At 43.5% G+C, this 27,292-nt stretch overlaps 1 protein-coding gene across 13 annotated transcripts in view; it reads right to left on the bottom strand.

Moving 5' to 3' along the window:
• B3GNTL1 (UDP-GlcNAc:betaGal beta-1,3-N-acetylglucosaminyltransferase like 1) overlaps window positions 1-26,016 on the bottom strand; it is a 131,732-nt gene extending 105,716 nt beyond the window's left edge. For 8 of the 13 annotated variants that reach the window (XR_011246830.1, XR_011246827.1, XR_011246828.1 and 5 more), the window contains exons 1-4: window positions 25,917-26,016; window positions 23,913-24,029; window positions 23,713-23,812; window positions 5,722-5,786 (exon numbers count right to left, since the gene is read on the bottom strand). Coding sequence is in view for 5 of the 13 variants with exons in the window: in XM_069541856.1 (XP_069397957.1) it covers window positions 5,722-5,786; window positions 23,713-23,812; window positions 23,913-24,029; window positions 25,917-25,973 (339 nt within the window). In the remaining 8 variants the exon portion in view is untranslated. The remainder of the gene's footprint in view (window positions 1-5,721; window positions 5,787-23,712; window positions 23,813-23,912; window positions 24,030-25,916) is intronic. The other 5 variants (XR_011246832.1, XM_069541858.1, XM_069541859.1 and 2 more) reach the window with 3 other exon arrangements.
• Between the last annotated feature and the right edge of the window lie 1,276 nt (window positions 26,017-27,292).

Genomic DNA, 27,292 nt, shown 5'->3' with positions numbered 1-27,292 from the left:
ATACAGAAAAAGCATGTGACAAAATCCAACACCTGTCCACACGATAAAAATTCTGAGCACGTTAGGAATGGAAGACAATACACTACATGAAAGGTTGGTGCTCCCTCCCAGTTCAGGAGAGGGTGAGGATGTCTGCTCCACACACACGGAAGTTCCAGCCAGAGCAGTAAGGCAAGAAGGCAAATAAAAGGGCCTTGAGATCAGAGGAGAAGAAATAAAACTGCCCACCATTTGCAGATGATGTGACTGTCCATCTAGAAAATCCTTAGGAATCTACTTTAAAAACCTAGAACCAGTGAGTTTTGCAAGATCAACAGATAAAATGATCACATTTCTAGATGCTAACAATGAACACAGAAATTAGAGATGCTATGTTCATGAACAGGTCCTCCAAAGGAAATGAAATATTTTGGTGCAAATTTAACAAAATATGTATATGATCTGTATCGTGAAAAACCACAAGATGTTGATGAAAGAAATCAAAGATGATGTAAGCAAATGCAAAACGTATGTTTACGAAAGGACACTGACACCCCCTTCTAAGTAGGAATTTATTTCCTGACAGCAGTGCCCAGGTCACAGAGTGTGGGTCCTCTGTCTGAAGGCTGGAGACAGAGCCTTTAAGCCCCACGGGAGACGCCAGGCCTGCTTTGCATGGGTTCCCTCTGGGGCGGGTCCCTGTGTTCCTGAGCTTTGTGCTTTGCCTCTCAGGTTTGGAGGGACTGTACCTGAGGACTTCACCTTCCCACAAGGGGATGGGCATCAACCTCCCGCTCACCCGAAACACTGCTGATGGGACACCCTCTGAGACAACTGGGATCTTTGTGTGACTCACTTTCTCTCCAAGATGAATATCCTTGGACACATCAGGGACTGGGAGTGACATTGAGGTTGCCCCGGGTGGCCCTTCCAACCCACTAGAAAGGCACCACTGGACCCAGGCAGCAGTCTGTAGGACGGCTCCTAAGAGCACGCTCTCTGAAGGGCTATACTACAGCGATGGGTGCCAAAAATCCATCTGTAAACACACTCAGGATCGCTCTCCATGGAAATGACAGCCAACAGAATGGCTGGGTTCCAAGATAAGTATACAGAAGTAACAAATTCAATCTAATGTAACCATTTACATTGAACACATAAACCCAAACCCCACTAATTCATTTCACAACCATCTATTGCTATCTACTATTTGCCAAGTTCCAGGTGCTTCAGAAACATCAGGGAAAAAACAAGCCCTACTCCGTAAAACAAGCCCTACTCCGTCCGGTGTGGAGCTGGTATTCTACAAGGGAAGGCAAACAAAGACAATAATAAAGGACACAGCACTGAAGGTGAGAAATGTTGCGTGCAGAACTGAGATGCAGGGGCAGGGACATCCCAGATGCAGGCAGGTCCCACCACCACGCAGAGGGGTGAGAGTATCACTGAGAAGCCAGAGGGGACAGTAGGCCACACAAGTACTTGAGAGAAAGACAAAGGGCACGGCCTGGGGTGGGAGCGGGAGGCACGGTAGCTGCTGTCAGGGGCAGCTGGGGAGGCAGCGACTTCAGGGCCTGAGGTCACCTGAGCTTTGGCCTTCGCTGTCTCCATCTGTCTGTCTGCTGCTGTATGCCCTGCACCCGCTGAGGCACCTGGCACACCCAGGTACTGATCTGATGAATGAAGGAGCTCTGGTCCAGGAGCAGCATGGGAGCTGGCCTCCAGCTATGCTATTGCTCCTAATGAAATACATTCTGAATCCAGACACAGTCACCAGACTGCATCCCAGGAAGCTAACAAGTCAAAATACAACCTCGATGCCCCAGCAAAGGGGCCTCGTGAACCCACTCTTCCTGCAGAAATGGTCCATTTTGACACAGGCTGTGGTCGTGCTGCACTGGCATCACTCCTGCACTGAGAACACACTGGTCATGCTCAAGCCGGGTGTTCACTGGAGACAACAACCATCTTCTCCCAGAAAGCACGTGCTCAGCGGGCTGAGACCCATTTCCCACACCCCCTGCCCAAAGCCCAGGCCAAAGGAGAGGTCTCTACAGGAGGCCCTGTGGGGCATCCCACATAGGAGATGCCTTCTTCATTAAGTGACCAGAGGGCTTTGTCAGAGTTGGGGCACAAATCACAGGTACCCAGGGAGGCAACGAGAAGAAGGCAGTGCCCCTTCTGAGATTTCTGGACAGACACTTGGCCTAATACCATCACTCAGTTTAAAGGGCATTCTACAAAAATGCCTGGGAATCTCTGAAAACATCAAGATGAAGAAAGTCAGGGAGGGCCTGCAGAATGTTCCAGATGAGGAGATGAGAGACTCCCAGGTAAAGGCAACATGGATTCTGGGGCCCTTAGGTGACTGTGAAGGAGGTGGGCACTAGGGTCAGCCCCCTGTTGGCAGGATATCCTTGCTCTGGGTCAGAGGAGATGTCCTTGTTTGCAGGAAATACACACGGACGGGCTCAGGGATGATGAGGAACGGGTCAGCAATGCTGGCCTTGAAAACAGAGTTTTCTGTACTATCCCTACAGCTTTCCTCGCAGTTGGAAGGGGAAGTGGGTAAAAAGATGCAAACACACATCATGAAGAAAGGAAACCCACAGGGCCAATCAACATGGGGTGATACCAACCATGGCTCAAGACCAGGGCGCACACATCAAAGCACAGTGAGGCTCCAGCCTACTCCTGCCCGCTGGTCGAGATCTAAGAGCCTGAGGGCACCCAGCGCTGGGGAGGCGCGGGACCCATAGTGACCCACCAGGAGCGACAACATCTCCAGCCAGTCTCCAGCCACATGGCAGCAGCACAGCTCCTCTCCTGTAGATAAACTGCTCGTCCCTGGAGGCCTGGGCACTCACTTCTGGGTGTGAACCCCAGAGGAACTCTCGTATGTGTACAACAGGGGGTGCGTGCAAGAACGTCCCCAGCAGCTATGCACAAGGGCAAGAGCGTGGAAACGGCCTGGGTGCCCGTCAGTGGGAGCACGGGTGAATACGTGCAGTGTGTTTGCCCAGTGGAATGTTGTACAGCGGACGAATGAATGAGCTGCAGACAATAGAGAGACAGAACGGAACAGAAAGTCTGGAAATAAACCTACACTGACACGGCCAATTGATTCTCAACAAAGCACTGGGGCAATACAACCGCGAAAAGAAAGTCTCTTCAACACTGGTGCAGCTTAATATCCATATGAAAAAATTAACCCCTGCTTCCTACCACAGGAGACACAGAAATGAACACAAGGTGGATGATGGGTCTAAATACAAAAGTAAGAAAACAAGAGAATAATTTCAAGCAGAGACTTCTCAGAAAAAAAAAATTAACTATAAAAAGAGAAAAGTCAATGATTTGAACTTCATCAAGATTTAAAACTTCTGCTTATCAAAAGACGCCATTAAAATATGAAAAGGCAAGTCACATGGAGAAAATACTCAGGAAGCAGGTATCTGACAAAGGACTTGTATCCAGAATACATATCAAACACTGACAACCAATAAGACAATCCAATTTTTTTTAAAAATGGGCAAAGATTTCGATATCTCACAAAAGAGGACTTATGAATGGCCCGTAAAGCGATGAGAAGGTGCTCAACATCACTAGCCATCAGGGAATGTAACTGAAAAAAATGAAATGCACTTCGATTCTGCTAGAGGGGTTGAAGCCAAGGCTGACTCATCAGTGCTGGGAGAATGTGGAACAGACAGATGGGCCACACTGCCCCTGGCAGGTCCCTTTACCTGTGGTTCTTCAACCCCGCACCTTTTATCTTCCCGAGAGAAATGGCACACACACCCACAGGAACATTTACATGGGGATGTTTATGGCACTTTTATTAAAATAACCCAAACTAGTAACTGCTTGAATGCTAAATGCAGGTGCTCACACCGCGTGGCCTCTGTCTGGGAGCAGCTCTGGTTGACGGAATCATCGTCTGCTCCGATTCGGCTGTGAGTGACAGGGGTGTGTACGGATGTCAGAACCCTCACGTTGCTCGTTTTGTTCAACATTTTCACATTTTGATGCAAAATGAAAATCTTGCCTTTCACTGTATATAAATTCTCCCTCAATTCAAAAACAAAAACAAAACAGAACGAACTACAATGCCGTGCAACAATACGGATGGACCTTAACAATATAAGTTTAAAAAGTTCCAGAATATTTTATACAGCCTGGTACCCTTCTTATAAAGTTAAATACAACTAAAATTTTTTAATTGTTTTTTTTTTTTTCCAGATTTGCTTAGACACCAAAAAGTTCAGCAGGGAGTGGGGACAGGGTGTTGTGTGGTGGTTGCCAGGAGTGGAAGGCAGTGTAAACAAGGTTGGAGCAGGAGTTAGCACTAGTCTTGGACAGCAGGATTATGGGTGCTGAGCGTTAGCAAAAGAGACATGGGCACAGAAACAAACAAGGAGATGGATGCACGGCCCAGCAACAAGGATGCGTCCTGAACCCAGGGTCAGGGTTCATCCAGTTCTGTGCCCCTGAGACCCGGGGACTTACGGTCACAAAGAGGGAAAGGAATTACCATGGACACTGGAAAATAAACTAAGATTTCTGCTCAGAACCTATGGGACACCACACAGCTGTCACGAGAAGAAAACGACTGCCTTACATTGCACTTCAGAGAAGGGGAAGGGCTGCAAGTATGGAGCCCAGGGTCCAATTTCAGGTGTCAGAGGTGGAGCACCAGGACGAATCCAGATGCAAAACCACAAAGATCAAAAATCAAAGAAACAAACAGAAATAGAGGAAAAGGAGCCCCAAGGGCAGAGGTCAGACAAAAGGAGTGCAGCCCCACCTTACGCCCCCAGGCCTGGAGGGGGCCAAGGGAAGACTGCCTACAGATAAATGTTCTCAGAGTGCCACGAAAAAGAAAATCTACACATGAGTATACACAACACATACAATTGCGGGTTCTTTTTTCACTCACAATCATCATTTGTCATGTTATTAAAAGTTCTTTATGAACATTACACTAATTTTCTCATACAGATTGACCACAATTAACTTCACCATTACTCTCCTGTCCAGTATTAACTTGTTTCCATTACCTAACTTTCCATTATAATTAATAACACTAGAGCTTCTTTGTATATATATCTTTTTCAGAATTTCAAGGATACCTAGAGTGAAATTCAGGGTCCAGAGCATAAGTCTTTTTAAAGTTCTTAATACAAAATGCAAAATTATGCTGTCAACGCTACCAGTTCACACGGCATTTCCAAACACTGAGTATCTACATGTTTAGAGAACTTGGTTAATTTTATTTTTAAAAGTAGCACCAAACTAATTCAATTTGTGTTTGATCACAAATGATGTAACATTTTTAAAAATCATTGCTTGCATATCTACCTTTGAAAGTCTCCACTCCTGTCCTTTTATGTTTATCTACTATTTGTTATTCTTTGTGTTTTCTCACCAACTTGCATGAATTAGTTCTATTAAAGGCTATTAATCTTTTAAGTATTGTACCTGCCAACATCTCCTTAGTTTATCTTCACTTTGTTTATATGCTTCTCTGTTGTACAATTTTCTGTTCTTATGTAACCCCATTTATCAAAAATCAATCCCCTCAACAGGTGCTACAGGAATTACACAGAAACAACTTGCCAATGTCAGAGACTGATTATAACATATTAGAATAATGATTTTGAAGACCTACACTAAAATGTTATATCTCTTATTTACTGAACCAACATATAGTCAGACATGTTAAACAAAACAGTTACTTACCGCATCCAAGAAGCAAAGGTAAGACCCTGAGCTCTGTGCTACTGCTTGATTTTTAGAATATCCAACTGATAAAAGAGAAAAGGAAAAGCTCTTTTAGAATTCAGTTTTAGTGGATTCTCTTGCATAAAACTTACTGCGATATACACGGTAGGAAAGCTAGGAACACTCTTCACTGCCAAGTAAAAAATCAGACCAATTTAGGTGAAACTGATGCAGTGAATATAATGATAACAGACAATAGTCCACCCAGTACTAGTGTAAAGGCAGAATGCGCTCACAGAAGGGAAATAAAGCTGGCAAACAGCTACCCAGCACAGCACTAAGGTAACCCTGGAGAGTATCTTTAAAGCACAAAATTACAATGTCCCTGAATGGAAGGACTTGAATAGAACTGGCAGAAACACTTTCTCTAAAGCCTCTGCTGATAAAAGTCACGATACAGTTACCTGACAGATGGGGCCACAAACACATGAGAGATCGGCTTGCAGAAGCAGCTCACTGGACTGGACGCATCACGGGCACAGGTTTCACTGAACACGTGTTCCGGGGATGAGTTACAGGCCCTGTCAGTGTCCACTCTTCCTACACGTCCTGGGACCCCCCAGCTCCCCCAGAAGATGCAGACTGAACTTCAACAAGACGTGACTGGCACAAGAACCCCTCATGGAATAGAAAATAGACCACATGTATGAAAATCCTGGCCACACACAGAGTTGGTGCCACTTGCACTGCTGAGCACCGGGACGGCACGTGGAGCACAAAGGCTGCAGATTCACCTGTGCCTAGAAATCAGGGAAGCGGTGCCCCAGGGATGGGGGCTTCCAGGGCTGGTGAGGTCAGCTCTGCCTCAGGGAGCTGGCTGCAGGGTGTGTTCAGTTTGTGGAAAAACAATTGAGCTGTACTTTGATGATAGGTGTACTTTCCTACATGGATATTACATTTTAAAAAATGGTTTAAAATCCCAGTCTTCAAAGAAATTACAACAGAGTTGGAAAGAGAGGTAACCAAAAACCTATGTAAAGTGCCAAACGAATGGTGGGAAGCACTAGGCAGGCTTATGGAGAGGAGATGAGACCATGGCAGAGGAGGTCAGAGAGGCAACAGGAGTGTAAATTCAGAGAATGAGGTTCCGAGTGATGGGCTGGGCAGTGAGCAACATGGGGAGCACAGACAGCACTCACAGGGAGGGCAGCTAGGGAAGGCTTCAGAACAGGAAGAGCGCAGAAATCAACACACAGCAGGCCCAGTCGGCATGCCCAGGGCGGGGCAGGTTAGAGGAGGCACTGAGAACCAAAGAAGGAGCCAGGGGCCTTTGTGGGGCACAATTCCCACCTCCCTAGAAAAGAAGTTCCAGTACCCTAATCGCATTACAGAGACACAGATTTGGTGCCACCCTGGAAAGTCACACAAAGCAGAACAGGTGTGTGCAGAATTAAAACAATAAATCCCTCTGACTCAAAGCTGAGATGACCTGAAGACTGTGGTCCGTCCCAGGGGACACCAGCAAAGGTCTGTCCCAGGCCTCACCCCAGGTGCTCCGCAATTTTCTGCAGTTAGGGGAGCAGGTGGAGAAAGCAGGTCCCTCCTGTTACTCAGCCATGCTCTGGAGCACTGCAACCACAAGGATGGACCACGGCCCTCGCGCAGGGTGTCAAAGGGTATGACCCAGAGCCGTGTCTGGCTATTATCACGTGAAGTAGCACCTTAATTTCCAGCATTAATCCTAGAGCTTGGCCAACCCAAACCACTTAGTGGGACTGTCACAGATTTCAAAGAACCACAGGTATATATAACAAGCAAGCAAAGGAAAAGCACAGAAGGGGAGGCAGGAGCCTGCCTCCTGACCCCTGGGGATGGATTAGCAGCTAGAGCTGAATCTCCATCATCACTGCAAAGCAAGGCAGGCCCAGAGAAAGAGCGCATGGAATCAAAACGAAAAAAAAAATGGGAAGAGACTTTTCATAATCACTTTGAAATCAGCAAGAAAGTGGTTTTATTGGCGTTGGGTTTTAGAAGGGGAAAAATTGACCCCAAGAATTTGGGTAATGAAGGAAAACGCATCTACCAAGGAAGCTGAAAGTTTCTCACGATGAGTCTTGTGTTTGGCAAAGATAAGGAATTTGCTTTAATATTACTGCCTTGAAAAGTCAAATGTTTGTGCCAGGGCCTGATGTCTGGGGAGGCCTGTCCCTTTGTGAGGGGAGTCGGTTGCCATGGTCACAGCAGGAAATCTCCCGCCTCGGTGCGATATTAACATTCCTAACTCTTGGAGAGAAGAGGGTGGGATTGTGTTTTACTTCAGTTTTAGCAAGTGATCACATTATTAAGAAATGTTTTGCTCTATTATGATATGAAATAATAGTAAATGAATCTTAACTCAATTTAAATACCCAACACTTCTAAAAATAGATACTTTGGATCTACAGTATCCAATAGTCGATGTAACATTGCCTATTTAAGAAAATATTATTATAGGAAAATGTGTCCTTTCTGACATAATCAAATTAACTCCATTTTATTAATGTGTAACACAGGATTCCCATGAATTCGCCTTATCCAACCTCAAAGAGACAGCAGAATCATTTCTTTACAATATTACAATTTACTTTTTTGTAGAATACATACAAAGGTGATGTGGCTCAAGTTATATCTACTCTATAAAAAGCATTTTATGAAAGATAAAACTTGCTTTTAGAGTAGACATTATATAACCAATCACAGGAATCATCAAAATGCCTTTAACTTACTCTCATTCCACTACGGAAGATGCAAAACATCTTAATTTTAAAAAATCTTCAAAGGTTGTTCATAGTCGTTGTTGCCGTTCAGTTGCTCAGTCATGTCTGACTCTGCCGTCCCATGGACTGCAGCACGCCAGGCTTACCTGTCCTTCACCATCTCCCAGAGCTTGCTCAAACTCACGTCCATTGAATCGGTGATGCCATCCAACCATCTCATCCTCTGTCATCCCCTTCTCCTCCTGCCTTCTATCCTTCCCAGCATCAGGGTCTTTTCCAGTGAGTCAGTTTTTTGCATCAGGTGACCAAAGCACTGGAGATTCAGCTTCAGCATCAGTCCTTCCAGTGAATATTCAGGACTGATTTCCTTGAGGTTGGACTGGCTGGACCTCCTTGCAGTCCAAGAGACTCTCAAGAGTCTTCTCCAACACCGCAGTTCAAAAGCATCAATTCTTCGGCATGTTTCAGAAGGAAGTTGAAATACACGTTCCCCAATAACTGATCTATAAACAATTTCTAACAGACTAAGCAAGAGAGTTCCAGAAAAACATCTATTTCTGCTTTATTGACTATGCCAAAGCCTTTGACTGTGTGGATCACAATAAACTGTGGAAAATTCTGAAAGAGATGGGAATACCAGACCACCTAACCTGCCTCTTGAGAAATCTGTATTCAGTTCAGGAAGCAACAGTTAGAACTGGACATGGAACAACAGACTGGTTCCAAATAGGAAAAGGAGTACGTCAAGGCTGTATATTGTCACCCTGTTTATTTAACTTATATGCGGAGTACATCATGAGAAACGCTGGACTGGAAGAAATACAAGCTGGAATCAAGATTGCCGGGAGAAATATCAATAACCTCAGATATGCAGATGACACCACCCTTATGGCAGAAAGTGAAGAGGAGCTAAAGAGCCTCTTGATGAAAGTCAAAGAGGAGAGCGAAAAAGTTGGCTTAAAGCTCAACATTCAGACAACAAAGATCATGGCATCCGGTCCCATCACTTCATGGGAAATAGATGGGGAAACAGTGGAAACAGTGTCAGACTTTATTGTTTTGGGCTCCAAACAGATGGTGACTGCAGCCATGAAATTAAAAGACGCTTACTCCTTGGAAGAAAAGTTATGACCAACCTAGATAGTATATTAAAAAGCAGAGACATTACTTTGCCGACTAAGGTCTGTCTAGTCAAGGCTATGGTTTTTCCTGTGGTCATGTACGGATGTGAGAGTTGGATTGTGAAGAAAGCTGAGCGCCGAAAAATTGATGCTTTTGAACTGTGGTGTTGGAGAAGACTCGAGAGTCCCTTGGACTGCAAGGAGGTCCAACCAGTCCATTCTGAAGGAGATCAACCCTGGGTTTTCTTTGGAAGGAATGATGCTAAAGCTGAAGCTCCAGTACTTTGGCCACCTCATTCGAAGAGTTGACTCATTGGAAAAGACTCTGATGCTGGGAGGGATTGGGGGCAGGAGGAGAAGGGGACGACCCAGGATGAGATGGCTGGATGGCATCAAGGACTCGATGACGTGAGTCTGAGTGAACTCCGGGAGTTGGTGATGGACAGGGAGGCCTGGCGTGCTGTGATTCATGGGGTCCCAAACAGTTGGACATGACTGAGCGACTGAACTGAACTGACTGAACAGACTAAAGATAATGAAAACAAGAAATATTTGGGGGGATATATTAAAAATGTGCACCAGATAATGAAGAAGAGGAGGAGGAAGAAGACAGTAACAGAACAGCTGCTACACTTCTTGAGAGCCCACCACATGCGGCCTCTTCTGGAACCCTGCTCCCATCAGCTTGTCCTACACCCTCCCAACACCCACGTGGGCACTACTGATATGGCTTGTTCACAAAGAAGGAAATCAAGGCATGGGTTGGGTGCAGTGGACCCAACTGTGGAGCCCTCACCCACCAACAGGCACCTCTGCATGGGGTCACTGTGCAACGTCAAAGAACACAGTCTTTCCATAGGAACCTTCTAAAAGCAGGAAAAAAAAAAAAAAGAGCTTTCTTCTTTTAAAGGACCAAGATTTTAAAACTATTTGTGATTTTTAATTTTTTTCTAAAATATTTTCTACAGTTTTCTGCTTTCCTAGGTAGAGGGCACTGGCTGCTATTTGTGAGGAACACGAGGCAGGGCAGGGGAGCCTGTTTTGGGAGAGAAGTTTGTTTCATTCGCAAAAGTCCAATTGTTTCTTAACTCACCTTCACCAACATTCACCCTTTACTTGTCCCCCTCCCCCAAGAAACAAAAACAAAAATACTGGCTGGAAGCTACAAAAGGCAAAGCAAAGGGCACTTGTCCTGGTTGCCCTCGGTGGGAGGATAAGCCCCTTCACAGAACAGTGTTCCTTAACAGATAGTGTTCAGAGATGTTTAAACCCGTTAGAGGGCGGGCCCCAGAAAGCTCAACTCGGGGGTGGGGGATGAACTCCAGGTAAATCAGCAAGTCCCCCAGGGGCGGCAACACAGTCCTCCCAGAACTCAGGCGAGAACCACGTGAACTTGCAAGGGGCACAAGCAAGAATCATCAAGTGAAAGTGAACGCCCCGCGATGGAAGAAAGGACCAGAGAGAAAGCAGGAAGATGAGAAGGGGGCTTATAGGACGAGAGGTGTAGAGAGAGCAGGACTATCTCTCCCACTCACACCTTTCCCCTGAGAGCTATCCTGATTGCTCCAGTCCTAACCCAAACCATACTGACCCCCTCACCGGGAAAGGATCTGAGCAGCGGCGACCCTGTGTGTTGGTAAGTCACCCACTGGGTCAGAACAGGATCTCAAAGTGAACACCCCCTTGGATCTCATCTGAGGGGTATTCCAGGAGGATCCCAAAATCTTTAGCTGTGTCAGGAGCTAACAAGACTCACTCAGGACCAAGCCCACCATAGAGTGGAGGTGAAGCTGCACATTCCTGAGGGTTTTAAAGGAGTGGATGTACCTCAGTATCTCTTGGGAAGATTCTTTACAAACCCCCTGCTATGTTTGTACCCCAGACAAATTACACAAGAAAATCTTAGCATAGCAGGACTTGGGCATCAGGTTTCCTAAAGCCCCCTAGATTATTCTAACATGCAGCCAAAATTAAAGAAAGATATGACTCCTAAAAGTTACAGGAACCTTTCCACCAGCCAGTCTTTATCATCTGTCCTGCATCCACCTTCAGTTCTAGCAGTCTGTGCAGGCATATAAACTTATTCTCAAGTTTTACCTGAAAACTGTAAAGTCAAACTACTAGAAGCACAATACATTACAATTAAAGCTAAGAATGCAAAGCTGATCATTCTGTAAAGAAACAAGGGTAAATGAAGAAACTACCACATCTTGACCCAGCTTCATGAAATTTCAAAACTCAAAACAAAAAGAGAAAAATCTTAGACACTTTCAGAAAAGATATCTTTAAAATAATAAGAATCAGACTGACATAAGATTTCTTACTGGAATCAGCAGACACCAGAAGATAATGAGGCAATTACTCCAAAAGTCTAAGGAAAAATATTTTGTACCTAGAATTCTATACACAGCTAAACTGTCAAATAAGCATAGTACAAAATAAAGACATTTTCAGACATGTAAATACCCTGAATATTTTACAATCCACATACCAGATATGGAAAAACTACTTGAAGAAGTTTTTCAGAGAAAGGAAAAAGGAACATAAGAATAAAACTAAATAAAATAAAAAGCGAAGGGGAAAAAAAACAAACAGTGGCACATGCATATAAAGTAGAAGGGAATAAAGCAGAAGATTTTTTAAAGGCTCCATAGATCTTGACACCTGGGAATCCCCTCAATGTGCAGCCCGGGGTTAGCAGCAGAGTCATTTCAGTTCCTCTTCCAAGTCTAATCCACTAGGTGGTCTGCAGTGAAGAACGGTTACTTATTTAAAAAACCACTAGCGCTGTTTTTACAAGGTTTAAACGGTTGGAATCAACTTATTAATCAAGTTTATAAAACAACAAGAGTTACAGAACAGAATGTGAAGATTATAAACGCTGACAATATAAATATAACAAACTAAAACTCTGAGGGAGGAAAAAAGAGAAAGGGAAGTGTGAAGTCCCTTCAGTGGGTTAAATGTTTCCTCTTTCATAGCAAGTATCAACTGATTCTGTGAGTTAAATAAATCCAGTAGGAACTAAGAAACACTGGTTGTTCCTAGGGTATGGGGCTTTTACATTTCATTGCAGACTTTCCTATATGCCTACATTTTTTTTTAAACCACATTTTCTTTATTTTAAAAATATCTGCAATTAGTCAAAGCAGACATTTATTCATGAAAATAAGTAAATGGTTTTCCTGCCATCTAAACGTAGGCTGGAAGCTAGTTTACTGGGGAGGTTGAAACAAAAGGGGGCCGAATTGTTCTATGCAGTCATTGCTCTTACAAAGCTACGTTATCAAGCCCCAGATGGAGCCAGACATGTAACTCACACAAGAAAACTACAAACCAATGTTCTCTGTGTACACAGATGTAAAAATCCTTAAGAAAGCGTATCAATTTCATTGCATAAAAACACTATACTGTCACTGTTGATTAATTTTGGCACTGTAAGAGTGATTCATTATTAAGAAAAATACTGATGTAATTTACCACAATAAAAATTTTGGGAGGGAAAAAAAAATCACCTTAACAGATATCTAAAAGACATTTAATTAAATTATATACTCAAACCTCATTTTCTGAAGGCTTACTAAATTAGAGATATCAAGGTACCTGATAAAAGTATCTATCAGGAAGCAATAGTAAATATCATGCCTGTAACGTGGAAACACTACAAACATTTCCACTAAGACAGCACAATAAAGTTAGTGTGATCCCACATTGTTCTTCTAGACTTCCTACCCCAATGCTACTTATGAAAACAAAGAATAAATCAGAAATAAAGAAACAAAACTGAAATATTTATTCAGGATTAGATTGCCTAACTAGAAAATCCAAGATAATGTGATAAACTATTGGCATTGGATATGACAGGGAACCAAAGAAACTGGGAGTCTTCCCTCTCTACCCAAGTCAACACTACAGGCAAAAGATCATAAGGCTCTGAACACCCAGTTGAAAAACTGTAGGAACCTCAAGAGGAGCCAGAAAGAGGCCGTAGGCTGGTGTGGAAGGAAACCCAACACCGCAGTTCGGGGGCTTGCTTGGCAGGAACTTCTGGACCGTGTTCTTTCCTCCCCTCACTGCTGTTTGGCGAGCCGACTGCCCAGCCGTCCCTCCATCTCTGCGAAGCACAGGAACTGCAGGTTCAGGAGACAGCACAGGATGGGAGAAGCTGCTCCCGCAAATACACAAGGCCAGCCACCTAAGGCCTCCCCTTCTCTTCTCCCTGTCCACTCTGAAAAGGAACAGAGTAAGACGGAAGCACGAATGGAAGGGAAGCGAAAGGGAGGAAGGCAAAAGCAGTACAGGCAGGTTACCCAAGAGACAAGCTCACCTGAATGGGGCAGGGCTCTGGGGGCAGAAGCGAAGTCGCTCAGTCGAGTCCGACTCTTTGCGACCCCATGGACTGTACCCTACCACACTCCTCCATCCACGGGATTTTCCAGGCAAGAGTACTGGAGTGGGTTGCCATTTCCTTCTCATGGACGAAAAGAAGGATAATAAAGCTTGTGATGAAATTTCTTCATCACAGTATTCACCAGCCAACACTCAAATGCACCAGATAAAGACATACAAAAGGTATAAGAATTCATTGCCAACAGACCATCACTACAAGAAATGTTTTAAACTGCCCCTCAGGCAGAAGAAAAAGCAGATGGGCATCTGGTTCTATTCAAAGAAATGAAGAGCACTGAAAACCATAATTCTATGAGTAAATGAGTAATTTTCTTTCTTATTATTTCACTCTCTTAAAAAGATGATTGACTATTTAAACCAAGTTAATACCAGCATTTGTGGGGTCTACAGCACATGTAAAAGTAGAATGCATGACAACAGCTTCAAAAAAGGTAGGAAGGGAGAAATGGCCATGCACTGTCCAGTTCTCACACTATACATGAGGTTCTACATACATTTGAGGGATTGAACTTGCTAAGTTGTATATACTATAAACTCAAACCAACCATTAAAACAGCAAAAAAGGGAACTGTAACTATTAAGCCAACAAAGAAGATGAAGAAGAACCATAAGGAATTTTTATTGGAGCTGGTATGATAGCATGCAGAGCTCCACAGCTGCTTGCCAGCAAAACTGGTGAAACTTATTTTTAAAAACCCAACCATTTACAGTTTCTGGAAATAGCCCTAAGGGCACCAAGCAAATGAAAAAAAAATTATTCAAGAAAATCTACTAAAACTCAGTAATAGTAATATCAAAAACCTCAGATATGCAGATGACACTACCTTTATGGCAGAAAGGGAACAGGAACTAAAGAACCTGTTGATAAAGGTAAAAGAAGAGAGTGAAAAAGCTGGCTTAAAACTCAACATTCAAAAAACTAAGATGGTGGCATCCAGTCCCACCACTTCATGGCAAATAGATGGGGAAACAGTGACAGGCTTTATTTTCTTGGGCTCCAAAATCTCTGTGGATGGTGACTTCAACCATGAAATTAAAAGACACTTGCTCCTTGGAAGAAATGCTATAACCAACCTAGACAGCATGTTAAAAAGCAGAGACATGACTTTGCCAACAAAAGTCCATCTAGTCTAAGCTATGGTTTTTCCAGTAGTCATGCATGGATGTGAGAGTTGGACTATAATGAAAGCTGAGCGCCAAAGAATTGATGCTTTTGAACTGTGGTGCTAGAGAAGACTCTTGAGAGTCTCTAGGACTGCAAGGAGATCAAAACAGTCAATCCTAAAGAAATCAACCCTGAATATTCACTGGAAGGACTGATGCTGAAGCTGAAGCTCCAATACTTTGGCCACATGATGCAAAGAACCAACTTACTGGAAAGAAGCCTGAATCCTGGGAAGGATTGAAGGCAGGAAAACAGGGCGTTAGAGGATGAGATGATTGGATGGCATCACTGACAACAATGGGCATGGGTTTGAACAAACTCCAAAAGATGGTGACGGACAGAGAAGTCTGGCTGCAGTCCACACTACAGTCCATGGGGTCACAAAGAGTTGGACACAACTGAGAGACTGAACAACAACAAGATGTTTGAGCTGAGATCTGCTCCTTCCCTCCCCCTAAGGAGGAAGCCCACCCTAGACAGATATAGCCAAACACACAAGCTTCCCTCTTCTGCTTGGCCTGTCAAAAGCTGTTTTCCTGGAAGAGACAGGGCAGTGATATTTCTCATCCTGACCCCAGGTACCTGTTGCTGAGGTTGAGGCCCAGGCAAGTGCAGTCAAAAAGTGGGGCTCCCTTTTCCCACCAGCCCCCATGCTGCATTGGATGCTCTGTCACCTTGGGTAGAAAACTGGGGACCCAAATGCCCTAGCTCTGGCTTGTGGGGTAGGGGGTTCCTATGAAGAGAGATAAGGGGTTGCTGCCCTTCCCCTACTTCACTTGCAATAGGGTGTGAAGTTTAAGCCCTAGGGTACGCTCAAAACAGAAGTAAAGGCAGCTGGAAGAAGCGACTGATAGATTCATCGACAATACTGGTTAAGCTGTGGGACGACCAGTTTGTCAAACATAAATGGGTAAGAGATTGCTGGGAAGAGCTCTCCCAGTGTCAGAACAAACTATAAACACTGACCTCAAGAACTATTCCTTTGAAGGAGCTTGAGTTCACCTGAATTATTCTTATGCCCCTAGGTATAGCTGAAAACAGTAAAGCAGCCGGCAATCAGTGGAGCTTGACAGCTGAGTGTGGTCAGGGAAAGAGAGGCCGGCCCACACCACTGCCCCTCAGGATGACTGTGGGCATGCCGGCACTGTACTCCTGAGGCAGAGCACTAGCGGTTCCATACCGCAGGCACAGGGGAGCGGACTTTACTAAGACTATCCACGCAGTCACTTTACAAGCAAACAAGTCAATAAGAGTAACAACCCTAGACGGATGGGAAACCAGTACCTGGGACATGTTATCTACTATGTCCAGTTTCTAACAAAATTAGGAGACATGTGAAGAAACAAGAAAGCAAGACCCAGACACCAAAGAAAAAGAAGGCACAGGAACTTCCAATGAGAGCACCAGGTGTTTGATTTAACAAAGACCTCAAAGTAACCATTATACATATGCTCAAAGAACTAATGCGCTGTGCTTAGTCGCTCAGTCAAGTCTGACTCTTTGTGACCCCATGGACTGAAGCCCGCCAGCCTCCTGTGTCCATGAGGATTCTCCAGGCAAGAACACTGGAGTGGGTTGCCATGCCCTCCTTCAGGGGATCTTCCCCACCCAGGGATCAAACCCAGGTCTCCTGCATCGCAGGTGAACTCTTTACTGTCTGAGCCACCATGGAAGCCCAAGAATACTGGAGTGGGTAGTCTATCCCTTTTCCAAGGGATCTTCTCAACCCAGGAATCAAACCAAGGTCTCCCGTGCTGCAGGTGGATTCTTTACCAGCTGAGCTGCCAAGGAAGCCCCAAAATAAAAATACAGCATACCAAAACTTATAGGAGGCTGCAAAATCAGTGCTCAGAGGGAAATTTATAGCTATAAATGTTTACATAAGAGATCTCAAATCAACAACCTAACTTTACACCTTAAGGAACTGGAAAAAGAAGAACAAACTAAACAAACGGCTAGCAGAAGGAAAGAAATAATAAAAGGTTCAGAGCAGAGACAAAATGAAATAGGGAGTTAAAAAAAAAGTGAGACTCAATGAAACCAAAAGTTGGTTCTTTGAAAAGATCAACAACATTGACAAATCTTTAGCTACACTAAGAACAAAGAAGCTTCAAATTACTAAAATGAAAGATGAAAGTGGGGGGACTTCCCTGGCGGTCCAGTGGTTGACTCTGCACAAGCTGTGAAGCATAGCCCCAAAAAAAGGGTGCACATTACTACTAAACTTAACAGAAGCCTAAAAGGATTATAACTGAATATTATGAACAACTACATGCCAACAAATTAGAAACTTAGATGAAAAGGACAAATTTCTATAAACACACTACCAAAACTAACTCAAGAAGAAATAAAATATCTGAACAAACCTGTAACAAAAACACAGGCTGAATCAGTAATCAAAATCCCCCAACAAAAAGGCTAGGATCAGATGGTTTCACTAATGACTTCTACAAAACATTTAGAGAATTAACAACAATCCTTCTCAAACTCGTCCAAAAATAAAAAAGAAGAAGAAAAGAAAACACCTCTTAACTCATTCTATGAAGCCAGCATTACTTTGATACTATAGCCAGACAGATACATCCAAAGAAAAGAAAACTACATACCCCCTTATGAATCTTTATAGAACTCTTCAACAAAATACTAGCAAACTAAATCTAGCAGCATATTAGAAAGATTATACACTATGACCCAGTGGGATTTGTTCCAGTAATGCAAGGGTAGTTCATCATATGAAATCAATCGATGTTAATATGTCATGTTCATAGAATTGAAGGAAAAAAACCTATATGATCATCTCAACTGATACAGAAAAAAGGATGGACAAAATCTTCTTTCATGATTAAGAAAAATACAGTTAACAAACTAGCAATTGAAGGTAACTTCCTCAGCATGATTATAAATCAGTATTTATAAAAATCCACAGCTAACATTATACTCAAAGGTGAAACACCACAAGCTTTCCCCCTAAGATCAGGGTCAAGAGAAGGATGTCTCCTCTCCCCACTCTTACTAAACACTGGAAGTTCTAGCTGGAGCAATTAGGCAAGAAAAAGAAATAAGCCATTCAATTAAAAAGGAAGAAGTAAAACTATTTCAGTTTCAGATGACATACTCTTAAATATAGAAAATCCTAAAAATTCACACACAAAATAACTTGCTAGAGCTAATAAACGAGTACAGCAAAATTTCAGGATACAAGATTAACATGCAGAAAAATCAGTTTCCCTTTACACTAACAATGAACAATCTGAGAAGGAAATTAAAAAGACAATTCCATTCACAAATTCAATGAAAAAACAAATGCTGAAGAAAGAGGTGAAACACTTGTACCTTGAAAGTTACAAAGCATTGATAAAAGAAACCGAAGAAGACCTAAGGAAAGACACTCTTGTGTTCACGAACTGGAAGTCTTACTACTGTTAAAGTGATAATACAAACCAAATAGATCTACAGATTCAATGCCATCGCCCATCAAAATTCTAATGGTCCTTCTTAAAAACGTGGAAAATCTGATCCTATGGTTCATGGATGTGTGCATGCTAAGTCACTTCAGTTGTGTCCAGTTCTTTGGGACCCTTTGGACTGTAGCCCGCCAGGCTCCTCTGTCCATGGGATTCTCCAGGCAAGAATACTGGAGTGGGTTGTCATGCCCTCCTCCAGGGGATCTTTCTGACCCAGAGATCGAACTCACGTCTGCTGCACTGGCAGGTGAGTTCTTCACGACTAGTGCCACCTGAGAAGCCCACCCAAAGTTCATATGAAATTGTGAAACAATTTTGAGAAAGGAAAACAAAGTTGAAAGACTCATACTTCCCAATATCAAAACCTACCACAAAGCTATAGTAATCAAAGCAGTGTGATGCTTATTGGCTTTAGAGTCCAGAAATGACATTCATTTCCAGCAACTAATTTTCAAAGAACTAAAGAGCCTCTTGATGAAAGTGAAAGAGGAGAGTGAAAAAGTTGGCTTAAAACTCAACATTCAGAAAACTAAGATCATGGCATCTGATCCCATCACTTCAAGGCAAATAGATGGGGGAACAATGGAAACAGTGACAGACTTTATTTTTCTGGGCTCCAAGATCACTGCAGACGGTGACTGGAGCCATGAAATTAAAAGACACTTACTCCTTGGAAGAAAAGTTATGACCAACCTAGAGAGCAGAGACATTATTAAAAAGCAGAGACATTACTTTGCCAACAAAGGTCCATCTAGTAAAAGCTACATTTTTTCCAATAGTCGTGCATGGATATGAGAGTTGGACTATAAAGAAAGCTGAGTGCTGAAAAATTGATGCTTTTGAACTGTGGTGTTGGAGAAGACTCTTGAGAGTCCCTTGGACTGCAAGGAGATCCAACCAGTCAACCCTAAAGGAAATAAGTCTTGAATATTCATTGGAAGGACTGATGCTAAAGTTGAAACTCCAATACTTTGACCACCTGATGCAAAGAACTGACTCATTTGAAAAGACCCTGATACTAGGAAAGATTGGAGACAAGAGGAGAAGGGAATGATAGCATTGTATGGCATCACCGACTCATCATGGACATGAGTTTGGGTAAGCTCCAGGAGTTGGTAAAGGACAGGGAAGCCTGGCACGCTGCAGTCCATGGGGTTGCAAAGAGTCGGACATGACTGAGCAACTGAACTGAACTGATTTTCAAAAGGGTACCAAAACTTTCAACGAAGAAAGAATAGTCTGAAACAAATACTGTCAGAACAGCTCAACATCTACATGCAAAGGAATGAAGTTATACTTACTTTACACTCTATAAAAAATGAATTCAAAATGGAACAAAGACCTACATAGAAAAGCTCAAATTATAAAATTATTTGAAAAAAACAAAGGAATAAATCTTCATGACTTTGATTTGGCAATGAGTTTTTAGATATGACACCAAAAGTACATGTAATGACAACAAAAATAAATTGGATTTCATCAAAATTATAATTTTTGTGCATCAAAGGATATTCTCAGAAGAGTGAGAAGACAACCCAAAGACAGCCCAACCCAAAGCAAATATCTGCAAACCATATATCTGATAAGAGTCTAGTATTCAGAATACGTAAAAAACTTGCAGTTCAACAAGAAAAAAAACAATTAAATTTTAAAATGACTTGAATAGACATTTCTCCAAAGATGATACACAAATGGCCAACACAAACACAAAAAGAAGTTCCCTATCATTAGTCAGAAGGGAAAAGCAAATAAAAACTACAATGAGGTGAGAAACCATTTCATACCCACTAGGATGGCCATAACAAAAACAAACCCGGAAAATAAGAAGTGTTTGTGAGGATGTGGAGAAACTGGAACCTTCATACATGGCTGGTGGCACTGTAAAATGGTGCAGCTGATGTGGAAAATAGTCCAGCAGTTCCTCAATGTGTTCAAACAAAGAATTACAATATGACCCAGCAATACCACTACAAGGTATATACCCGAAGAAACTGAAAACCCGTGTTCAAACAAAAATTTATACACAAATGTTTACACTAGCATGCTTCACAACAGCCTAAAAGTAGACCAACCCAAATGTGCCTCAACTGGTGAATGGATAAACAAAATGTGGTACACCTATACCATGAAATATTATTCTCTCATAAAAAGGAATGAAGTACTAATATATGCCTCAACAGACACTTTAAAAACACTGAACAATGAAAGAAACCTGTCACAAAAAGAACACATATTATATGATTCAGTTTATCTGAAACGTCCAAAATAGGCAAATCTATAGACAGAAAGTAAATCAGTGGTTGCACAGAACTGGGAGGAATAGGGCATGGAGGGTGACAATGAAAGGATGCAGGGTTCCTTTTTGAGGTGATGAAAATGTTCTAAAATTGACTGTGGTGGTGGCTGCACGCATCTGTGAATCTACTTAAAAACAACTTGATTATATATTTTGATGGGTGACTTATGTGGTGTATAAATTATATTTCAATAACACTGTTATAAAATATATTTGATTAACCCAAACAAAGGCAGAAAAAGAGGAAAATGGAGTGAAGAATAGATATGATTAACAAAATAATAGCAAGAAGAGAGACTCAGATCTAACCACACCAATAATCACATTATATGTATCTAATGTAAACATCCCAGTTAAAAGGCAGAGATTGTCAGACTGGATTTAAAAAGCACGATCATATGCTGTCTACATGTGTATGTATGCTAAGTCACTTCAGTCATGCCTGACTCTTTGTGACCCTATGGACTGTAGCCTGCCAGGCTCCTCTGGCCATGGGATTCTCCAGGCAAGAATACTGGAATGCATTGCCATGCCCTCCTCTAGGGGATCTTTCTGACCCAGGGATGGAACTCATGGCTCATAAATATACACTGGCAGGCAGGTTCTTTACCACTAGCACCACCTGGGAAGCCCCTATAAGAATCTATAACGAAGGGGGCATCCTTTAAATATAAAGACAAGAAGGGTTAAGGGAAAAAATGATGGAAAAGATACGCTATGCTAACACTAGTCAAAATAAAGCCAGAGCAGTTAAATCAATATCAAACAAAGTACATTTCAGAGCAAAGAACATTACCAGAGATTAGGTAATGATGAAGGGGTCAATTCTTCACAACAGTCTCAAATTTTAACAGAGTAAAATTTAAAATGCATAAAGCCAAAAATGACAGAACAGCAAGAAAGAATAATAAATCTACAATTAGAGTTGCAGATTTCAATAACCCCTCTCAGTAACTGATAAAACAAGCAGAACTTGCATCAGCAAGGATACAGAAGATTTAAACAAGACTGTGTTCAACTGCATTTGCGTTTACAGAGAACTCCACCCAACACCAGCAAATACACAACCTTCTCAAGTGCACACAGAACATTTGCCGAGATAGGCCTTATCCTGGACTGTAAAGTAAATCTTACTAAACTTAAAAGATTCACATCAAAAAAACATGTTCTCTTACGTCAGAGGAATTAAAATAAGAAATAAATAACATAAAGATATCTGGAAAATCCCTCAAATATTTGGAAACTAAATACTCTACTTCAAATAATCCATAAATCAACTAAAAAATCAAAGGAAGCAGTTAGAAGGTATTTTGCAGCTGAATGAAAATTAAAACACAATATATCAGAATTTGTGGGATGTTAATGCGATACTTAGGGGCAGTTTATATCACTAAATGCCTGTTTTAGAAAATGAGAAAGGTCTCAAACCAGTGACCTCAGCTTTCACCTTAAGAATTCCAAGAAGAATAAATTAAACCCAAAGTAAGCAGAAAAAAAGAAAATGCAATTCAGAGTGGAAATAGAAAACAGACAAAATAGGCAAAAGAAAAACAATATAAACAATCGATGAAACCAAAAGCTGATTCTTCAAGAAGATTGTTTTTTAAATGGACAAAAACAAATCTAATGTCACAAGAAAAGAATTTTAAGAATTAGAGGGGGAGCTTCCTGGTGGCTCAGAGGTTAAAGCACGTGCCTGCGTATGCCTGCAATGCGGGAGACCTGGGTTCAATTCCTGGGTTGGGAAGACCCCCTGGAGAAGGAAATGGCAACCTACTCCAGTATTCTTGCCTGGAGAATCCCATGGACAGAGGAGCCTGGTGGGCTGCAGTTCACCAGGTCGCAAAGAGTCGGACATGACTGAGCAACTTCACTTTCATTTTCACTTTCCCTGGTGCTCCAGGGCTTCCTGGTGGCTCAGATGGTAAAGAATCCGCCAGCAATGCGGGAGACCTGGGTTCAATCCCTGGGTTTATGAAGATCCCCTGGAGAGGGGAATGGCTACCCACCCCAGTATTCTTGCCTGGAGAACTCCATGAACAGAGGAACCCGGTGGGCTACAGTCCACGAGGTCGAAAAGAGCTGGAGGCAACTGAGCAACTTTCACTTTTTTTCCCCTGATTGTTCAGTGGTTAAGAATCCACCGAGAAATGCACGGGACACCGGTTTGATCCCTGGTCTGGGAAGATCCACATGCCGAGAGGCAACTAAGCCATGGGCCACAACTACTGAGCCCATGTGCTCTAGAGCCTATACTCCACAAGTGAAGCCTCTGCAGTGAGAAGCCGGTGCACCGCAAAGAGCAGCCCCTGCTGGTCACAACCAGAGAAAGTCCACACACAGCAACGAAGACCCAGTACAGCCAAAAAAAAAAGAATTAGAAATGATCAATAATGACCATTCACATCAGGAATAAAAACACTTAAGGGCTTTCTGTTAGGCTAAATCAGTAAGGAATGAGCAGGGGTTCAATGTTATGCGGCAACGTGGATGGGAAGGGAGTATGGGGGAGAATGGATACACGTATGTGTATGGCTGAGTCCCTTCACTCTTCACCTGAAAGTACCTCAACATTGTTAACTGGCTATACCCCAATACAAAATAAAAAGTAAAAAAAAGAATGAGCAGAGGTCGTACACAAATCCTTACTGAAGCACAAGAAAACCAGCCCTACCGGGTCCTTAATAAGTGGTACACTCCAATATTACTTAGCATACTTTTCACCAAGATTTGAACAACAGGAAACTATTTAAGTACATAAGTTGATAAGAATAATAAACTAAAGACGGTTACTGACCTCCTCGGGGAGAAGGAGAATCATGCCCTCCAATGACCACGAGGATGCCGGAATCTTCCAGCTTCTTTTTCCATTTTTCAATGATAGTCATGGACTTGTCCTGAAAGTATGAGGAGGTTGGCAGGTCAGGAAACTTTCCTCCAAATGGTCAGAGGTGACTTACGCTAAGGCTAAATGACCAACAGGAAGTTTGTAAATACCTTACTGGCATCATTAAAAATGGAGAGCTCCATGGAGCCTTCAAAGTCCTGCTGCAAAACCGACCCCAAGCATTCGTCCAACCACGGTTCAGCGTCATGGACCGGGAGGATAACAGACTGGAATTCAAAACAAATGAATTGAGAAACAAGTGTGGAAACTGAATTCTCTTTCCAAGACTCTAATTTACTTCCCCATTACCATGTGCACAATGCTCATTTTCCAAGCTCAAGACATGACTCACAGAACAACCCAGAATAAGGATTCCAGGGAGAGTATAACCTGACAAACAAAAGGTGCCTATGCCTCAAGATTTGTTGTCTTAGATTTCCCTGAATTGCTCTGATTGCTTTTAAAAAGGAAACAAAATCTGAAAGGCATCAAAAATGTTCCCAATTCAATGGCAAATTCATGTGGTTCCCAATCAGTGGTCAGAAACATCATCATTTTGGTTGAAACAAGCATCTGTGTATCTCTGAACCCACTCATGAAATAAGCATTTTCAGTAAACCATGATGTTAGAGGAACTGCAACAAAGAAACCCTTTTAAGTACCCGCTACACTTCAGTATTCTTGCCTGGAGAATTCCATGGACAGAGGAGCCTGGAGGGCTACAGTCCCTGGGGTCCCAAAGAGTCAGACACAACTGAGCAACTAATACACACATACTTTAACAAAGTATGGGGACAGGGTTGGGGAAAAAAGGAGGCAACCTCCCTACAGCTCTCTCTTCCTTTGGTCTATTCAGTTTAGGACAGTTTGGCACTGTCCTCTTCTCACAGGCCCACATAAAACAAACATTTCTGAAGTGTATAAAGTAAAAACAGTGAAACCTGAGTGCCAACAAAATGACTGATTACAGGATTTATCTTCTGTATCAGTTCAGTTCAGTTGCTCAGTCGTGTCCGACTCTGCGACCCCATGAATCGCGGCATGCCAGGCCTCCCTGTCCATCACCAACTCCCGGAGTTCACTCAGACTCGCGTCCATCAAGTCAGTGATGCCATCCGGCCATCTCATCCTCTGTCGTTCCCTTCTTCCCCTGCCCCCAATCCCTCCCAGCATCAAAGTCTTTTCCAATAAGTCAACTCTTCGCATGAGGTGGCCAAAGTACTGGAGTTTCAGCTTTAGCATCATTCCTTCCAAAGAAATCCCAGAGTACATTAAGCAATACAGACTTTGGGTATGAAAACAGAAGTTACAGTCAGTCCTCACTCTTGAGTTTATACCTTAAAGAAGAGTGGACATATTTCTAAACAAGAGAACAGAAACATAGATCATCCAAGTGAGTGTGTACATATGCATGTATGGGTACACATGTGCAAATACATCTATACAAAACATAGATAGGACTTTTAAATGCTAAATCTGAATATGGTTATGAAAAGCTCACAGATATAAGTACTGAAAATAGTTTTGTCAAGGCAAGTTCTTTACTCTGAAGATCTAATTCAACAATACTATCCCTTCCTAGATTTATGTTATTCACAAAAGTAGCTCCCTAGCTTACTTACATATTTACTTTGGAATTATTTTTTTTAAGGAAAAAAGGAGAGGATATTTTTACTGTTCTCGAGATCTACAATACAAAACATAATGTGAATTTCTGCCAGAGATGAGCTAGATTACTCCGTCCGTACGCTTGCTGGTCGTCCGCACGCTTGCTGGTGCTTAAACGTTTATTTGGGCGGAGATCCTCACAGGCTGCCCAAAAGAGGTGGTGGTAGTGTGTGAAACGGGGACCCCGGAAGACGGAGGGGAGAAGGATGGAGGGATGGAGCAGGGCGGAGAAGAGGAGGATGGAGGGAAGAGGGATGGAGGTGAAAAGAGAGGAGGAGCGGAGAGTGGAGGGATGGAGGTGAGCGGGACCGAGGTGTGACGTGAGGAGCGGATGAGAGGAAGCTGGAATCTGAGAGACTGGGACCTGAACTGGAGCAGAGGGGCGGGGAGGGCCGGGGAGGGGCGGGGCGCCCCCCCACACCCCACCCCGCCAGCCGGGCACCTACCACTTGGGCGGGGGCCCGAGCAGGGCCGATAGCGCCTGGATCCCCCCTGGCCAGCATGGCGCGCGCTCCTCGGGCTGCCCCGCCCACCTCAGGCTACAGCGCCTGCGCGGGCGGCTCGCCGGGAGGCGGGACCGAGGCCGAGCGCCTCCGATTGGCGCAGTGGGACGCCGATCAAGCGGGGAGCCGCGGGCAGTGGAGAGGAGCGGTCTAGAGGGGCTGGAGGGCTCCCCAGAGAGCTTGTCAGCTTCTTTATCCTCAGGGACGCTTGTGTTACTGGAGTGCCTGGGTTGTGCAGGAGGTGGGGTTGGTGGGAAGACTGCGCCATCTGACATGGAAAGGTTCTATGTGAAGAGCAGGTGACCGCTTCCCGGCTCGGGGGACGGGGCGCCTGAGTGGCGCCCGAGTGCACCGGCTGTCACGCGGGCGCCCCGACCCATCTGGGTCAGTGAGCACAACTTCATAGCCTTCACCACCCAAACTAACGTTGAATGCAAATCATTCGACAAACCAGCAATTATGACAGAGCCGAACCGCTGTTTCATGTCTTGCAAGCATTGCTTCAAATGTCATTGTTCCTTAAATTGCATCAGTGTTTTCAAAGCCTGTGGTAAAAATTGGAACACTTAGGCCAGATGAGTGAAAAATGCATCCTTATCTACAATGGGACAAAAGCAATCTGAGGATTTGTTTCCAAGGACCTGGTGTGCTCCAAGGGTTGGTACGTTAGGAATAGTTCCATTTTAAGGGACTCCGTAAAAAAGTCACATTGTAACTTCCAGATCGTACTGTGGGCTTTGGAGCTCGACTGGCTCAGTAATCAGTGGGAGGAAGAGATAAGGGGTCCCCACGGCGTCTGGCACCTCCACTCCACAGCACATGCTATCAGAATTGGGCTTGGCTGCTCCTGTCTTGCTTCCTGTACATCTCCTGCTGCCAGAAGTTTGCTTTTCACTGCCTTCCCCCTAATAAAAATTTGGCTAGAGTCTGCTTTTTGCAAACATTCAGAGTGCCAAGAGGCACTTCAAAAGTGCAGGATCTGGCTGGGGATGGGGGTGGGGTGACGTTTAGATTCTTCTCTTCGTGGTAGGAAGATTCTCAACAGAGGGGCCAGGCTATGAGGCCTGACACCAACCCATCCCTTTCCCCCCACCACCACGAGGGACATGAACATAGGGTAGGATAAGGAGGTGACAAAGTCATGGGCCTCTGGAGAGGAAGTGATGCAGGTCTCCCAAAGCTCTTGGCTCACCCCATGAGTGACAGTTTTCTTTATTTTTAAATGTTGTTTCTGCAGATTGTTGGCGAATCCTGGTTATATTCAGAAAACCCAGTGCCAACTGCCGAGGCCTCCAAAATTTAAAAGCCCTCTTATGAGG

The sequence above is a fragment of the Ovis canadensis genome, chromosome 11 (genome assembly GCF_042477335.2).
Source record: "Ovis canadensis isolate MfBH-ARS-UI-01 breed Bighorn chromosome 11, ARS-UI_OviCan_v2, whole genome shotgun sequence".
NCBI classification, from domain to species: domain Eukaryota; kingdom Metazoa; phylum Chordata; class Mammalia; order Artiodactyla; family Bovidae; genus Ovis; species Ovis canadensis.
The sequence above is the reverse complement of the archived record's forward strand: the minus strand, read 5'-3'. Positions and strand labels throughout refer to the sequence as shown.